Source organism: Anoplopoma fimbria, chromosome 1 (assembly GCF_027596085.1).
Source record: "Anoplopoma fimbria isolate UVic2021 breed Golden Eagle Sablefish chromosome 1, Afim_UVic_2022, whole genome shotgun sequence".
Classification (NCBI taxonomy): Eukaryota; Metazoa; Chordata; class Actinopteri; order Perciformes; family Anoplopomatidae; genus Anoplopoma; species Anoplopoma fimbria.
In genome coordinates, this window is record NC_072449.1 from 29,230,133 (window position 1) to 29,247,362 (window position 17,230).

The 17,230-nt window shown below is 43.9% G+C and overlaps 1 protein-coding gene across 4 annotated transcripts; it reads right to left on the minus strand.

Moving 5' to 3' along the window:
- Positions 1-5: 5 nt before the first annotated feature.
- Positions 6-17,157, minus strand: cep295 (centrosomal protein 295). 4 transcript variants are annotated; one of them, XM_054604026.1, is made up of 29 exons: positions 16,783-17,157; positions 16,095-16,295; positions 15,809-15,933; positions 15,617-15,710; positions 15,145-15,258; positions 14,914-15,054; positions 14,318-14,501; positions 13,864-14,043; positions 13,400-13,636; positions 12,529-12,626; positions 11,453-11,665; positions 11,231-11,307; positions 10,301-11,132; positions 9,859-10,045; positions 9,369-9,569; positions 9,032-9,256; positions 8,835-8,932; positions 7,754-7,850; positions 6,603-6,827; positions 6,201-6,349; positions 5,526-5,988; positions 4,404-4,583; positions 3,492-3,970; positions 3,091-3,234; positions 2,952-3,012; positions 1,851-2,192; positions 845-941; positions 228-327; positions 6-116 (listed from the first exon to the last, which is right to left on the minus strand). In XM_054604026.1, the coding sequence occupies exons 1-29, from the start codon at positions 16,879-16,881 to the stop codon at positions 78-80; spliced, it is 5,682 nt and encodes a 1,893-aa protein (XP_054460001.1). In that variant the 5' UTR covers positions 16,882-17,157; the 3' UTR covers positions 6-77. The 4 variants fall into 4 exon arrangements, with proteins under 4 accessions (XP_054460001.1, XP_054460009.1, XP_054459992.1 ...); XM_054604034.1 differs by having other exon boundaries at positions 9,868-10,045; positions 15,145-15,261; XM_054604017.1 differs by having other exon boundaries at positions 15,145-15,261.
- Positions 17,158-17,230: the final 73 nt, after the last annotated feature.

Below are 17,230 nucleotides of genomic sequence, written 5' to 3' on the forward strand. Positions count from 1 at the left end.
GCTTTATAGGTATAAAAAAAATAAAAAACTTTACAAATTCACTTTACAAAAGTAGAACTATGACACATTCAAAGTCCCTACAGAGTCTGCTTGGCACGAAGCTTCTGTAAGGTTTTCTGTGAAGAGATGAAAGAACAGAAAAACTGTTTGGTGCTCGCAGTTCTGTATGAAGAATACAGTCTTAAAAACATTTACTAAAACAAACTCTTATAATTCACGCGTTTTACCTTGTGGAACTCTTTGGCCTTCAGTCTGTGTGTTGCATACGCTTGCTGTCTGTTCCTGATGGCTTTCTGTTGCTTCACCTCCTCCAGCTGCTCATACAGTCTGCAGAAAACATGGGATTGCATACAGGTACACTACATTACTTACTTTTAAATAGAGTGCAAGTAATCCCAATTTAGGTTTAAAAGGTAAAACATGTAGTCACACTGTTGGTTGGTGTTTGATTCACAGCATTCAAAATGAGCTCCTCTCCGTGTCAATTAGCAAGTGGGAGAGAGAGCTCAGCGGTGATTGAGCGAGGTAGAGAGTGAATGGAGAAAGGGGCCGGCTTAAATATAAATATGAAAAATACGACCTAAAGAGAAAACGCAGGCAGAGGGCAGGGTTTCTGCAGAGACAGACACCACCACACACTACCAGTGGGTCATAAGTGATGAATGAGAGGGAATGCTTTTGTATCAGTCTATACATAGTTTTAAGGAATGTGTTACATGTTATACCTTTAACCCTTCAAAAATGACTTATTGTAAGAGTAGTAGTAGGGGAGATGTAGTAGTATAAGAAACATTAAGTCCACGGTAGACGGTGTAGAGTTTAAAAGCTTATCTTGAAGCAGTACCTCTGAGTTCTATGGTGCATCTCAGCAACATCCTGTTTCCTCTGCTCCGTTGTGGAGCTCTTTACCTCCACCACCTTTTCAAGCCTGGGATTGCTCACTGAGGGAACACAGAAAAATTAAACACATTTCTTTCACTTTGTTTCCATGAATGCAACTTGACTAAGCGCTCCAGAAAATTTTTCACCTTTCGTTTAGTCAGTTTGCAGATTTCCACATCCATATTTCATTCTACCATTTGACCCCTGGAAGGCTCTGTAGTCTACAGAAATATATTTTTTGGACTGAATGTGCTCACTGAGGGCTTTCACCTCCACCAGTAATGGTTTATTGCTGGCTAGACATAATGCAACTGATCAGAATAAAGCCATTCCACAAGGTTGAATGGCTGGGATAAATGTGACATTTTAAAAACAAGGTAAAAATGTCCACCAGGAGACACAAATTTTAAAGGAAACATTAGCTCTAAGGTACCTAACAAACAACTCTAATTCATGAGCCTGTATGGATTGTCTTTTTTTTGCCACCCATGATACAAATGTTAACCTGTTTGTGCCCAAACAAAAACATTGTTGCCAAAACATTACTTCTGATTGGTCAAAAGTCTTAAAATCTGGTATGGACATACTTTGGTTGAATATCTAACAGTACAACTTTGAATTTTTACTTTTTTTAAAAACATTTTACACAGCATATTTGTGCATAGCATTGATATTCAATTCCTGAGTTCAGATTCAAAATACCTGATTTTGCTGTTTGTAGTTGTATTATTATTATTATTATTATTATTCAGGACACACATGCCAGGGGCTCTATCTATATATTCCATACATTAAAATTAGAAGTCATACAGCAGTTGAAAACATTCCCCTGAGGAGCATTCAGACTTTCAGTTGATTTCAATGTATTCTCAGGAAGTCTGTCTGTTTGATTCCATAAAACCTAAGGACTTAGTTTTTTGAGAGAATAAAAACAAGTTTCAGGCACTAATGGGTTAAAGAGAAAATACCTGTATCAGGAAGCTGGGGCTTTTTCTGCATGATGGAGTCAGCTTTCTCAGTATTTCGATGCAGCTCAGTCTGTCCCCCCTTTGACATGGCATTAGTCTTATGTTGAGTTTCTGACTTCATCTTTGCCTTACAGGTGGCTGGTTGAGATCTCTTAGCTTTAGATGTCTCTTTTGCCTCAGATGGAGCTTTTATCTCAGGTTGAATCTTGGCAAGAGCCCCCTTGGCCTTGATCTCCTCAGCCCTGCGGGACGATCTCTGGAGCAGCGCTCTGCGCTTCTGCTGGCGGTCCTCCTGCAGACCTGTGCTGGGACCCCACTGAAACTCCAGCAGCGTCACTGGATCTAGGGACAGGAAGTGTTTCACAAGTTTACGATGTTCTGAATGAGAAAAAATTAATGTTGTTTTAAACATTAAAAAAATGAACCAACTGTCTACTGAAATGAGCGTGCTGCCCAGCTAGCCCCAAGCCATCTTTTCTTGCAATACCACTTATACCTCAACCTGCTGGTAAAGCTGCCCAAGGGCTTGTCAATCATGTTCAAGGTACCCAGTTAGTTGCACAGTAAACACAAAGACAGTTGGAGCTCTTGGCAAGTGACATTCGGCGGCAAAGAAAAGTGATGTAAAAAGAAGCAAAGCCAGAATAAATATTGGTTCTCCACCGCTGGAGACGAGGTTTGATGCTGAACTCGCAACGTCTCTTTTAGGACTGGTAACAACAATTTTTTGCTTTAGTGCGACGAGCGACAACATAAACCCTACCAAAAAGCATTCCAAATAGCGTCGTCTACTATTGCCTTTGTCAAAGCATTCCAAATGGCGTTGATTTACGGTTTTGATGGACAGTTTTCTTGCTACTATGGTCTTTCTAAAACAGAGCTAAGCAAGCTGTACCGTAAATTATATACTTACGCAAAACTCTCTTAAGAACAGTTTGTTTACATTTTGAAGGACGGTAGGAGGAGGTGAAATGCTGCCCCCTATTTGTTTGGAGCATGTGGCCACGCATTAATTAAATGTTGATTAGTGCTACTTTTTTTGTTCCTGAACCCTATACATCTCTTATAGATATATTCAGTCTGTAACTGTTAGGATTTTACCTTGGTGGGCCTGGTTCTTGTCTTCTGGAGTCTCATGCGGTGACAACAGGGATTTAGACCCCTAGAAGAGACAAGGTTTGTGATCAGAGATCAGAAAGACTCCAGCCCGCTAAATTCAAAAACACGTATAGACAGTCACCTCTGTCTCTCTGGCTTTCTGTTCGTCCTCCCACGTTCCCTCTTCCTCAGTGACGGTCGTCTCATGGTCCTCCAGCGTGGTGTCGGTCAGGCTGACTAGTGTTATCTCCGACTGCTCTAGGATCCCTTTCTCACCAGCAGCTTCCTGATAGAGGTAGAGAGGACAAGCACACAACTTAGCTGATGACATTGCACACAAGTTATAAAGAAATAATGATAAAATCATAACAGAACTGTCACTTTCCAAATGAAACTGTGACCTTCGACTCAGCAATTAACGTCCTGCATCTGAAGTGTGACAGGACAATGCTATTAATGGGGCGGTGTTGCCTTTATGGGCACTGCAATAGTCCGTTAATGTCTATAGGGGGATGCTTTAGTGAACAAGAAAACATATCTTACCAATATCTTATCTGATAAAGGATAGAAGTGGTTTATGTCTGCTTCCAAATCCTCTGGCTGCGGGATGCCCAAAGTAGGTATATAATCACACATTGTTAAACGTGACAAGCTCAGAGATGTTGGCTCCACGTCTGTTCCCGTGGCAGAAGACATCATAAGGATAGATTCGTGGGGTTGGCACTGGGAGGTGATGAGCTGGGAAAAGGATTCATGCAACGTGGGGTAGGCTGTCAAGCAGCTGGACGGCTCCTCCGCCCTGAGGCGCTCGGGCGACGGCTCGGACGACGGCTCGGACTCGTCAGTGTGGGTTTCACACTCCTCAGAAGACGTGGAAACACTGTATTCCACGCTGGCCGGCTGGCCCTCAGGGGACGTGGGCACATCGTGTTCAGGCAGGTGAAAGGTCATGGAGGGGTCTGCCGTTTCGTTGTGGGTGACCTCAGCCAGCAGTGGGTGGAATGAGTCCGAGCCTGGAAACACTGAAGGTGGAGATAAACATTAAACTCACTAAGTTTCTATCTAGATAAATCTGGAGTGTTCATAAAGTGTTTTTCTCAGAATGTTAACTAATAGAAAAAGTCGGATTATTCAGAAAAAAAAATTTTTTTTAAAAATGGTACTGGGCCACGCACGCTCTCTTGGAAACAACTTAAAAATACGCTGGTGCGCTTGAAACTCAGCCTTAAGAAAATATATGCAAATATGTAAATACATAATTCAAATGGCTGACGTTGGCTCAAAAATAAGCAGTAGAAACCCTCTTTTTGCCTCAAGTTTCCTGAATCAGGCTCTAACTTGGCTTGAGCTACAGTCAGACTATAGTTATACATGTCATGATCGTAATATACTCCAACACACATTACATAAGATTATTTTATACACTGTAATTACTTTTTATATTTTATACCTCACCTTCAGTCCTCTCTGGGCCCATGTCCAATGGACTGGTTTGGTTCTGCAGGGTCTGGTCTTGTTGATGTGGATTCACACCAGGGACCGAGGCACTGTGTGACGAGGCTTCAGGAGGCAACGCTGGGTACGACGGCCCACTGGCCTCAGTTGAGACACCAAGCTCCACATGGGTTCTTTCATCTACAAACAGCAGATGAGTTGATGACAAACTGATATACACTATAATTCAAAAGTTTGTAATCTCCTGCTTTCAAAGATTGATTTTGTCCAGTCAAATGTTTAAAGAGGACTATTATACTATAAAAAGGCAGAAAGAGACAAAGATCCCTCTGAGCAACTGTTGGAAGGGAACAGAAGAAATCAGCAGTCATTGGAAAAAAACAAAAAACTGGAAGCTTAGCATCAACATGTTTGCAGATTTACACAGGAACAGCCATGTTGAAGGTTAGTCTAGGGTTAGCACTGTTGGAACATCAGCTGAACAAATCCCAGTTTAAACCTTTTCTAAACACTGATAGACTGCAGAGGACCCAAAGAAAATAAACGTACTGACTTAATATTTAGAGCCCAGCAGTACCGCTGTGGTTCATTAATGATGGAGGGTCACTGAAAACAAATTCAACATCCAAGAACAACAGTATTCTCCCCTGTCATGTAACACTGACACTGAGGAAACGCCAGTTTGAGTCTGACTGGGTTTACATATATGCACACAAGCACAGAGGATACAGTTTGAGTTTCAACAGATTAGATTTTCTGAAAATGTTTAGTCAGTATGTGCTTATTATTAACAAATAAGGTGACGTTATTGTGTATCACTTTATGGCGTTATATAATAAATCATCATATTTAATTATCGCCCAGCACTATTTTGTGGTCAAAACTATTTCAGATAATATATTTGGTGTCGGAATTATACCGTTTTAATAAAAATAAATAAACAAATATAAATAGAATAGGTTTTGATTAATTCAATTTTTGTTTAACAATAAAACATTGCAAAGATGACAAATAGCTGTCATAAATGAATAATATGAAAGGTTGCAGTCTTGTTTTTGTTTAATAGCAAGATAAGACCTCACGACCTATTTCAGTTACCCCCCACACGCTCCTTTCTTTTACCTGAGCTTCCACTGTGCTGGCCAGCAGACTCATCCAGCTCGACAGCCAGAGGTCTCATCCGGCTCTCCTCCAGACCTCCGTCCAGCCATGTGGTCGACTGCTCTGACGTGACCCGACCAGTCAGCTGGCCGGCGTAAAAGTCCTGCCCGCCGCTCAGCCAGTGGGAGGTGGACTGATGGGAGAGTCGGTCGATCATCCGACTCAGAGTTGAATCCCATCCACAGTGATTAAAGCTCACCGAAACCGGCGGCCCTGGTGGATGACCAATCATTGACGAATGAGCGGACGGTTGACCGACCAGCCGCTCCATGGCCGAGTCCCTGTGGTCAGCGGCGAGGCAGGAGGACTGGTCCGTCAGCTGACCGATCAGAGGTCTGAAAGAGTCCTGCTCCTGGTCCTCAGCCAGTGACGGGTCCTCGCCCGAGAAGTGCTCCGGGATCGGATTGACAGTACCGTGCCAATCCTGGAGCAAAAAAAAGAAACATCAGTTAAATGGTGGGTAATTTTTACAGCAAAAAGTGTTGAGTAATTTAGTTGAAAATATGCACACCGCATACTGTACAAGACTGTTTGCAGTTCCTTTTACCAAGTTAAAATGTTTTGTGTGGCCACAAAAAAAACCTCAGTGTTACAACTTGTAATTGCAAAAAAAGAAGTGTATATTGAGTCACTGACCAGGCCACTCCTCTGTGCTCCTGCTGCGCCTGAGGGAGGAGACCGGCGGGCCGTAGAGCTTTCATCCTCCCCACTCCTCTCCAGAACTCGATCCGGAGTCTGCTGGGACACCGAAGAGCCCAGTTCCTCCACGTATGAGCCTTCACTGTCTGCGGACCGACAAGAGAGGAAACAAGACACTGTACTGATGTGATGCAGCCTCCTGGTACGAAACGCCGATTTATGTGCAACCAGTGAGTTTGGCTAAACTAAATTTATTTATTTAAAAATGATACGTTTCATCTTTGGGTGTTCCCTATGCCGCAAATATAAAATCTGCAATCATGTCATGAAAAACAATGTATAGACTGAAGCTTGAGAGAAAGAGATAAAGGGTATTCTTGTAACACATGTGTAGCACACCTGTGGTTTTGCCGGCGGCGCTGAGGGAGATGTTAAGCTCCCTAGTGTATCTGTCTATAATGTGCTGGATGCTGCTGTCGTTAAACAGAGAGTCCACAGCCAGACCAGGACGACCGGCGGCTGAGCTGTCATTAATGTAGGAGCTTTGAGCGGACGGAGGGGAGACGTCGAGTGAATCTGCTCCTCGTCCTGGTTCTGCGCTATGTCTGAGCAGCGGGGATTTATCTGATGAGGAATTGGGGGGGAAAGAGAGAGGAAAACAGATTGAGGCTGTTATAAAGTTAGAAACACAACCAGCATGTTTCTGGTGTATATACAGTATGGGTCATGTATAGAGCATATCATAGTGTCACCTCAAAAGGGATAGATCTGACTTTTTGAAGTGGGATTGTATGACTAGTTCTCCATAGTCAGATTTTGCAGAAACGGACAGTACCAGCACAGGAGCAAAGCAATGTACTGCTGTGGACAGGGCAGCAGCCAAATGTATTTTCGACACCTAAAAGATTGATATCAGTTTATGTGTGCGCTGTATTTAGAACATTGTCATCGCTTTACCTTGCCGTCAGCCTTTACATCCAGCTATGCTTTCTTCAAAGCCACAAGACTCCTTTGACAAAAACAGTAATTTTACCTTGCAGAACACAGGAATTGCTGGTCTACCAGTTTTTATTTTATGTGTCTATATTATGTTTTACTGCTGCCGCTGTCAACAACAGTACTATTTGCAGTATTGCTTTGCTCCTGTATTGGTACTCTTGTCTGTTTCTACTGTAGATAGCACACTGAGTATAGATAAGTACCTCATACAACCCAACTTCAAAAAACAACCTAATTATGCCTTTAAAAAAGGGATAAGCATAACAAACTACATTCCTACAGAGCAGCTTTCAACAGACTGCAGAACTGAAGCATATTACAACACGTCCCACAATAATGCTTATTCTTTGGACGCACATAACCAGATTCTTTAGCGAACAGTAAAGAACCAGCCAACTCATGTCTTTTAAATAATTCAGTGTTCCAGCTTCTGTCAAGATTTTCTAGAGATTTCACAAGATTCAAAGCACAAAACCACAAAAATCAGGAACAAACCACTAAAACAAAAGCACGGTGGGCTACAAGCCACACTCGCGCCTGCTGTCTCTCACCGGCGTCAACGTTTAGCTCAGTATCGGTGGTGATGTAGCTGCCGGTGGAGATGGTGGTGGAGGAGAGGCAGTCAGAATCGGGAGGCCTATGTGCAGACTGACACATGCACACAAAATAAAGTTTGTTAAAGAGATAAAAACACAACCGGTTTGGGACATGCATACAGACTCACTGAGCTCAGTTCAAGTGTAGAAACCCTCATCAAATGTATTTTCATCAAATACACTTTAGGTCCAGTAAATTCACATCATCGCTCTGTGTACAGAAACAACACACAACATCTAAACACAAACACACAGAGACAGAGACACAAACACACAGAGACAGAGACACACACGTCACACAAATACACTAACACACACAAATACACTAACACTCACACAAACACACTAACACACACACACACTGAGCTCAGCTCAAGTGTAGAAACCATCATGAAATGTATTTTCATCAAATACACTTTAGGTCAGGTAAAGTCACATCATCGCTCGGTGTACTGAAACAACACACAACATCTAATCACAAACACAGACACACACACCCAGACAGACAACCAGACAGTCACACACACACACACCAGACACACACACACACACACACACACACACACACACACACACACACACACACACACACACACACACAACACACACACACACACACACACACACACACACACACACACACACAATAAAAGACAAAAAGGATGACACACAAAGTAAAAGCTTCTCAAGCATAATCAGAAGCTGAGGCAGATATTGCTCAGGCATTCAGATTTGGCTAATTTTCATCATCGATCCACTACACGTGAACCTCAGAGTGTATTAGGAATGCGGTTAACAGAGCGCTCTTGGTAGCCGAGTGGTTACAGCGCATGCTATATAACCGCAATGTCCCAGGTGTGGGACACTGACAGAAATGTTGTCTTCAACGGAGAGCAGGCGGATGCTCTTCACTGCATTTTGACCAAAACTGTTCCTAACTTTCTCTGTCTGCTTTCAAAGTTTGCCACAAGGTTTATGACTTAAGAGAACAAAGAGACAGTGCCAAGTAATCTACATCTTAGGCAGAATTGGGTACCTCCATGGAGGGTTTGTTGCTTGTGACCGCAGGACCAGAGTAGTCGGCTCCTCTCCCAGAATCAGAGGAAATCTGCGAGATCCTCCTCAGGACTGAATCTGGAAAACAGTGTTCCAACCAAGAGGAAATATCTTTAATTTAAATGTCACCCCCTTCCTTAGTCTTTTTCTGATCACTCTTCAGCTTCCTCTACGTACCAGACCCTGAGGATTCTGGAGACGTTCCTGCCCCAATCAGCAGCCTCTCTCTCCAGACTCCTCCTGAGCTCGTCCCAGAGCCGGTCGATCGATCGGCTGTCCGCTGCCCACTGCTGGACCAAGAGGGTGTCTGCAGGGTCCTGTCAGAGGACATGGACGATTCCGAATCCTCTTGCAGATCCCAGCCCAGAGTGTGTGAGGGGACCGTCACACTATCCTCCAGGCCTGGGAATAGAAAAACATTGACAATCCAATCACATGGTAATCCTCTCAATAGCTTGTCACATGGTGTGGGCGTGTGATGAAAACAGTGATGCGTTTCTGAGGCTGAGCTGACCTGCGGCATGGCTGGTGTTCACCGGTGTCTCCACCTCTTGAATAGCACTTAGCTCGTGTTGCTCTGTCATCATCTCCATGACGCCAAGCCTGACGCGGGTCACCGGGGGCTTCGCTGCTCGAGGAGGAGGAGGGAAGAGTCCTGAGGGGAGGACCGACACTGGCAAAGGTCCTGCAGCAACATCGCTCTCACAGATGCGATCTAAATGGAAAATTTCAACATCACTCCACCATATTGATGAAACTGCAGGGGTTTACAGTGACGTAAAGTGTATGCCTTTTTAATTAAATCAAGATATGTTAAATGGGTTTGAATTTAATGAGGAACGTGGAAGTTTCATTCAATTGGAAGGGGACAATGTGGCACTTTCGCAAGAAAACATTTTGACAAGGCCACAAATAGAAAATTAAGTGGAATAAGTTTTCTATTTTGCAGTTATATGGAAAATGTGTGTGTAAAAAATGTATCTGCACTCTGACATGCGAGTTACCTGTCTCACCACTGTTGTTGGATGGCCGTTGCAGAGGGGAGCCATCTTTCCACTCAGGCTCTTCTAAGTGAGATAAAGTTCCTCCGTTAGACTCCTCTATAGCTCTCAGCAGGGACGCGAGTAATTTAAGTCGGGTCTGACTGATGTCCTCTGAAACCAACGCTTCATTGGCAGCCTCTGGAACTAGCTGTGGTTGGGGAAAATGCATGGGAAAGTTGTTTTTTCCAAGACATGCACGAAGACCTTCTGAGCTCAGCTCAAGTGTAGAAACCATCACGAAAGGTATTTTTTTATTAAATACACTTCAGGTTATGGTAATTTCACATCATCGCTCAGTATAGACAAACACACTTTGTTTTTGATTCAATTTGTGTAAAAATAAAATGATTTGTCTCATGTACTGCAACAAGAACACCAGGTCGGTGACAGTTCCCTCACTTACTTGTTCTTCAGTATGAATCAGAGCCTGCAGCGTCTCCTTTTGCTGCCTCATCTGCTCCATCTCCACCTCCTGTCTCCGTCGCTGCTCTTCCTGACTCTGCCTCTCCTCTTCGTGCCGCCTCTGCTGCAGCGCAACAGCCTCCCTCTGCTCCAGCACCCGTCTCTGGACCTCCAGCAGCTCTCGTCTCTGCCTCTCCATGTCGTCGTCGTCGTCCTCACTGGAGCTCAGGGACCCGGTCCGCAGGGAGCCATGTGACGCAGGCCTTCGTTTGACCGGAGGTGCCCCATCTGTGATGCACGGGCTAGTGGCTCTGATGGGATCAGAGGCCGGCTGGGGCATCGGGATGCTGGCTGAATGATGTGTTGGGAACAGTTTGTAAGATGGCGGCTCCGAGGAGGGTCTCACTCTCTCTGGAAGGTGCCCCGTCACTCTCTCCATTATGTTGTCGGTCAGCCAAGCGGTGACCTCCGGTCTCCGGCTCCTTGGATCGCTCCGAAAAGATCCAACTTCATCCGGCCGCAGCGGCTTGAAGCCAAAGCACGCACTGGGGCCGGGAAGTCGCGAGGGCGACATGTCAGACTCTCTTGTGGGAACTTCCGCAGGGCTTTGTGGTTTGGCGTGGATGTATGCCGGCGCTGCGGGGGTCGTAGAGAGCTGTGTAGGAGCTGGGAGATGAGCAGACTGAGCGCCCTGCAGAGGAGATGGGTGAATGAGGCCCCAAGGCGCGGTGGCAGGCAGCAACGACCTTGCGGTCATGTTGTAACGAATCCGTAGAGCTCGCTGGTATTCCTCCAGGCGCTGACGGGCCACCTCCACTGACCTCTGGTGAATCCTAACATGCAAAGGTGGAAAAGGAAAATGTATACTTAGATCCTCTAAAGATGTGTGTTATCAGAATAAAATGGTTTAATTTCGGGCTTTAAAACACACCCGTTTTGTTCAAGCAGCCGCTGCTGGTATTCTTTAATCCTTCTGGTGTGGTCATCTTCACGTGCAGGAGGCACCAGCTGTAGAGCCAAAAGCAGCAATTGATCCTCACTGAACTAACTGTACTACATTGGCCACACTTTACAAAAGAGTATAATAAAGGAAGTCCAAAAACACCCATTAAAAAAAAAAGAAGGAATTTGTCAGGAATATCGAAGGGCCTACCTTAGAGGCTGCACCAGGAGAGACAGAGGTGACTTCCTGGTCATGGACGGGTACTTCTGGTTGGTTGAGGGGTTCGTCCTGGGTCCCAACAGCCCTCAGATCTTCTCTCTCCTGCTGGGCCTCAAGCAGCATCTGCTCCAATTTGGCTTTCTGCTCTTCCAGCTCCTGGAGCAAAACCACCTGCTGCTGCTTCTCCCTGTCGAGCTCTTCTTCCTGAAGAAAAAAACAAGTTAAAACAAGGTTTAAAAACAGCAAACTTAAGGTGGATCATGAACCCAGTTCACAGCTAAGCTTCAATATTGAGTGGATATCCAGTGCAAGGTAGACAGGAAAAAAAGATTAGAGGCATCAGTTGGCAAATTGAGACTTTGCAGTCTTCAGAGGATCACCTTTCTCCACAGGAATTGCCAGCCAGCCCAGATCCTGTGTTCCTCTGCTGGCTGTAGATGCAACATCCACCAGCCCCCATAATGCTCAACTTCATTTTCATTATTTTTTTAGTTAAGAAAAACTTTGGTATGTTAGGCTCCAAAACAGGGAATCAAACCAAAGTCTGTAGTTGTTTTATGTACAAATAAGAGCCAGGTAATGCATTCTTCTACTGCACCCCACTCAACACAGTCCTGCTTGAGCTAGAGCCTGGGCTAATTAAGTAATGAGGGAACACCTGGATCAATTAACTCCAACAACCAATCAGAAAAAAACACATGAAGCCATTGGGATAACAACAGAACCAGACGATGGATTCTTAAAAAAAAAAAGTGAATTCTTTGTTGCCATTTAATGTGTAAAATGCAAAAAGACAAGCTGCAATCAAGTGTAACATCCATGCCTACGACGCAAACAAGAAAACAAAGGAGATTTTGGCATAACAGCACACTGAACACTGCACTTCCATCAAGGAACTGAATTCCCAGTGTCTTCAAAGACATTTTTATAATGTGATGTAACAACTGTCACTGAATAAACACGAGGAGAAGCATTAAAACCTGTCTGATCACCTGCTCCTGCTTATGTTTACAGTGTTAAACAGTAGTTCCTGCTATCTATCATAATAAATGGAAATCAACATGTACCCTTCTCTTTCGTTCTTCTTCAAACTCTTGGATTCTTCTTGCAAGAACATCAGGAAGTGGAGGGTCTGCTGCAGTTGACCGTTCCGTTGTCTTTAGTGCTGGGCGAATTAAATACAAAAAAAACCACAAAATGATTACTATGTCACAAGAACTAAATATTTAGATTAGTTTAATTCCATAATATATTGCTACAGAGGGGTTTCAATTTAGAAAAACAAATCAGGAATAGAACTACAATTTGAGAAAAAATGAATGACAACCCAAAAGACAGTTGGTGCAACTCCGTAGCCCAGAAGTAGCCTGCATCACTTTGACCATACATATATATCTTTGAGGTACTCCGATCGCTACTTAAGTAAAAGTAGTAATACTAAAGTGTAAAATACTCTGTTATAACGTACAAGTAAAAGTCCTGCATGCAAAATATTACTCAAGTAAAAGTAAAAAAAGTATTAGCATCAACACTTTAAAGTAGGCTTCCAACAATAAAAGTAGGGCGACTCATCACGCAGAACGGATTTCAGGGTTTCATTTTTAGGTTCATAATTAGAGATGCATTAATGTGTTCTTCACTTAAGTGTTTCAGCTGGTAAAGGTGGTGCTCATTAATTACTTCATATACTGCTCGGTAATTAAATCTATAATAATAACTCATAATGTATTAGTTGATTATATTTTGAATGAATATTCTGAATCTGCAAAATAACTAAAGTTATTAAAATAAAGTAAATGTACTTAGTTACATTCCACCATTGTTAACATAAATGCATTCAATAACACTTTTAAAAGACAACAAAGACACGAAAGAAAATCACACTGTGCTTGGCCTTTTAGATCCATCTCTTACAGTCGATGTCAGTGAACGACTTACCCTGCGGGGAGTGGGTGGGCTCAGGGAGCTCCGTGGGGAGCAGGATGCTTTTCTCCTCGCTGGTCAGAGAGCCTGTGTCGATGGTCGTGTCCCGCTCTGGGATCTGATCGGTGATGGCGGTCGGTGAATCGGCTGCAGGGACGCAACTGCCGTGGTCAGTCCACTGGTTCCTCTGGCTCCTGATGCGATCCAGGAGTTTCTTCAAAGCCCTTCTGGGAGCAGGTTTGGAGGACTCCGCTGCAAAAAAAACAAACACTGAATGCAGTTCTAGCAAGGTAACCGCCTAGTTTTGTTCAAGATGATTTTCCTTGACTGGAGAATTTACATAATGAATATAATCAATTGCAGTAAGACTAGATCTAGGTATTGATTTTGTGTAAATTATATATATTTTAAACAAATCTTGTAAGAACCCTTAAAAATGAATAAATGTAGGTTTTATGTTGCCTGGTGCTTCTCCTCACTTTGATCAGATGTTTCCTGCTCAGTGCTCTGAGCTTCCCCTTCAGCGTCATGTTGCGTTGTTACTGCTCCTTGTGTGGCGAGATCATCCAGCGAGACGTCCAGCTCTTGGTCCTGGCTGCCTGTGGACGGAGCTGGCAGAGGCTCGGGTGCCAGCTGGACCACCAGGTCACCTTTGACCCCTGGAATCAAACATAGTCCAGGTTTAACGAAGCTCAATTAAAAACTGTACACTTATGTTGTGTTTCCCACCAGAGCGTAGAGGCTACTTTGCTACGCGAATATACAGATAAAGCTCAATCCGATGACGATTTGAGGAAACTGTATTATCAAGAGGGCCACCTTCTGGCTTCTTCAGAATAATGCACTGGAATCTAATGAAATACTTAAGTTTTGTGACCATTTGCTACAAAAACACATTCATAGCTAAATACTGCACCGCTGAAACGTCCTTACTCCTCTCTCCGGTGTACATGTCCTCAAAGGCAAACTCCAGCTCCCTCTGGAAGTCCTCCCTCATCTCCTGTCTCTTCAGGAGAGGCTGGAAGATCTGAGGAGGCATCTGGGACACCTGCTGTCTCCTCCTCAGCAGGTCCGTCTGCTGCATGTGCTCCAATTCAACGAGCAAGCGCTCCCGATCCTGAAAGGGACCATTAAAACGGATCAAGTTTAAAAAATAAAGAATAAGCTCACAAGACGCTGGTTACTTCCTTTTTTTTTTTTTTTTTTTTTTTTTTTTTTTTTACAAGTAACGTGCGACTTTGGCACTCTAATGCAAGACAATTGCATATATTAGGGGGAAAGTTTCATCCAAGTACCAACTAATTTTCTTATGATGAAGTGCACTTGGATTTTGGTGTCGCTGAAAAAAATGTGTCAACACTACAAGCTTTGCAGTAAGGGATTGTCTTACTGTGCTGAATGCTTTTGTCCTGCTGCCAGTAAACAGCGTGTGTATTTCTAGTTAAAGGTTAAGTGACATGAGAGCAAATCATCTCGCAGATACACATTTTGGTGTTTATCTGCTCATTTAAGTAACTGGTAAGTTGTACCTGGACGAGATGTTCCCTCCTCAGAGCCTCCTTCCCTCTGAGGCGAGCCTTCTCAAGCTGCTCCTCTTTCCTCCTCTTTTCCTCCCTCTGTACATCCTGCAGTCTCCTCCCCTCCAGCTCAGCTCCCTCATGGGCATTAGGCTGTAGACACATGCACATATTAGTCAACTCTGATGAGAGGGAGGACAAGCAAACCGTGGCATTAAGTGCATGCAATAATCAAGGGGCTACCTGCTTCGTGTCAGCCTCTCTGTCCACTGTGCTCTCAGGCATGTGGTAATGGGTGGCGGCGAAGGCACTCACGTCAGATTTCTTCACTACACACGGCTTCTTGGAATCTATGCTCTGCTTGAACAAGAAAAGCCAATGTTACCTTGACTCCACCCAGAACCTAAACTGTGCACGTTTTTTTTTGTAAAGAAGACAGGAAAAATTGGTAGCAATGCTTAGTTGGAGTCAGTTAGGAGCATGAATAGAGCGATTAAGCCTGAGCCAAAACATACGTGATAAGTCAACAGGCATTTGAAATCACCAGCCACATTTCCACACAGAACCACTTTTCTCAAACTTAATTCTGTGAAATCTTACGCCATTTTGCCACATTGATGCTTACCATAAAGTAAAAAGTCAGTCAGCAAATCCAGCTAGCTTGTCAGGCCAACAGGAAAATAGTGTCATTAATATTACTGATCGTGCAAATCACCTGAATGGGGTTTGGGAGAGGTGGTGGGAGGCTGGCAACTTTTGCGGATCTTTCCTTTTCTGCCTGTAGTGCCTTCTTCCTGGCATTGATGGATCTACAGCCAAGCAAATGAACAGAATCAGTGTTCAATTAGTTCTGATAAAACTCAAACATGTAAACGTCTTTTGGGCAATGTTTGTGGAGGTTGCTTACCGTCTTTGCATCTCATCATCTTTAAGCCTTTGTGATTTGAGCTCCTTCAGGGCTTCCCGATAACGCTCCTCTGCTTTGACGTGATTTTCCTCCTCCCTCTGAGCTATGGCTGCCAAATCGGGCTCCTTTTGCGAATTAATGAAAAAGACACAATAATGTAATCATGTTTCACTTTATTCATCTTCTAGTGAGGTTGTTATCGTGTGATGTTTTGTTCACATTTTGGTTTCAGCTGTTCCTGGGTTTGGTGTTAATCTCACGTTCGGTGTCTCCAAATTCATCTTACGTTTTCTTTTGCACTCCTGTGACCCTGACCGAGAAGCTGGAGGCTCTCCTGGTAGAGCCTCTGCAGTGCGTTGAGTTTCTCCCTCTGCTGTCGCTCCCAGTCTTCTCTCAGCTCCTGCTCCAGCTGCTCCAGCTCACGCTGCCGTCTCTGCTCAACCTCACGCAGGATCTGCAGCGAGATGTGCCTCTGCTGCTCTCGCACCTAGAAGTCAATGCAGAAACATGCATAGATACTCAGTCTATAAAAAAACAACAACTTTCGATTTGGAAAACTATCCAGAGGGGTGTCTTTTGTTAAGGTGACTCATAAACGGCAAACTTATTTTACAAAGCCTGTCTTAAACCATATTAAAGCAGGACAAAACTGTTTCATCAGAGCTGATGTGATCACTATTATTACTAATTGACATTTAAAGCTAGAACAGATTCTGATATACACACACACGTATGCACTGTGCACATTGATCATATTCCTTGTATATGTACTCATACTTAAAATAAAGCTGGTTATGATTCTGATTTTCAAGCCACTTATGTACTGTGGTTGGCTCGGCCAGTAACCATTCACGACTGGTGATTTTGTATTGTATTAAGCCTGGTTTAAGTATCAGACAATCTTTCATAATGAAACATCCTGATGATACAGTGAGAAGCTGTATTCAGAGACAGAGACATTAACACCAGCTTACCTGCTGTATTCGTAGTTTCCTCCTCCGTTCATGTTCTTCTCGTATTATCCGAGCCTCTTCGTTGGGACTCAGTCTTAATTTGGCCACTTTTCTCTTCATTTTCCTCCAATATTGTTATCGGCCATTTCCTCAAAAGGCAGGTAATGTTAGCAGCTGCGTTAGCCGTGCTAAGGCTAGTTAGCCGTGCTAAGGCTAGTTAGCATTGGCTAGTTGGCGTTAGCTTCGTGGTGATGCAGGACTCACTACCACAGATATCCTGGTTAGACACGTACAAGTCTTCAGATTAAGTTGTGTAAATGGTGCCGTTACCGAACAAAGACAAACCAACCCGCTCAGCTTTGTTTACCACCAGAGAGCCATGCCAACCCGACAAAAAACGTGAACGCTTTCGTCCTCTACGTCACATCCGGTGGTTTAAACTGCCCGCCGGAGCCGGTCCGTGACGATA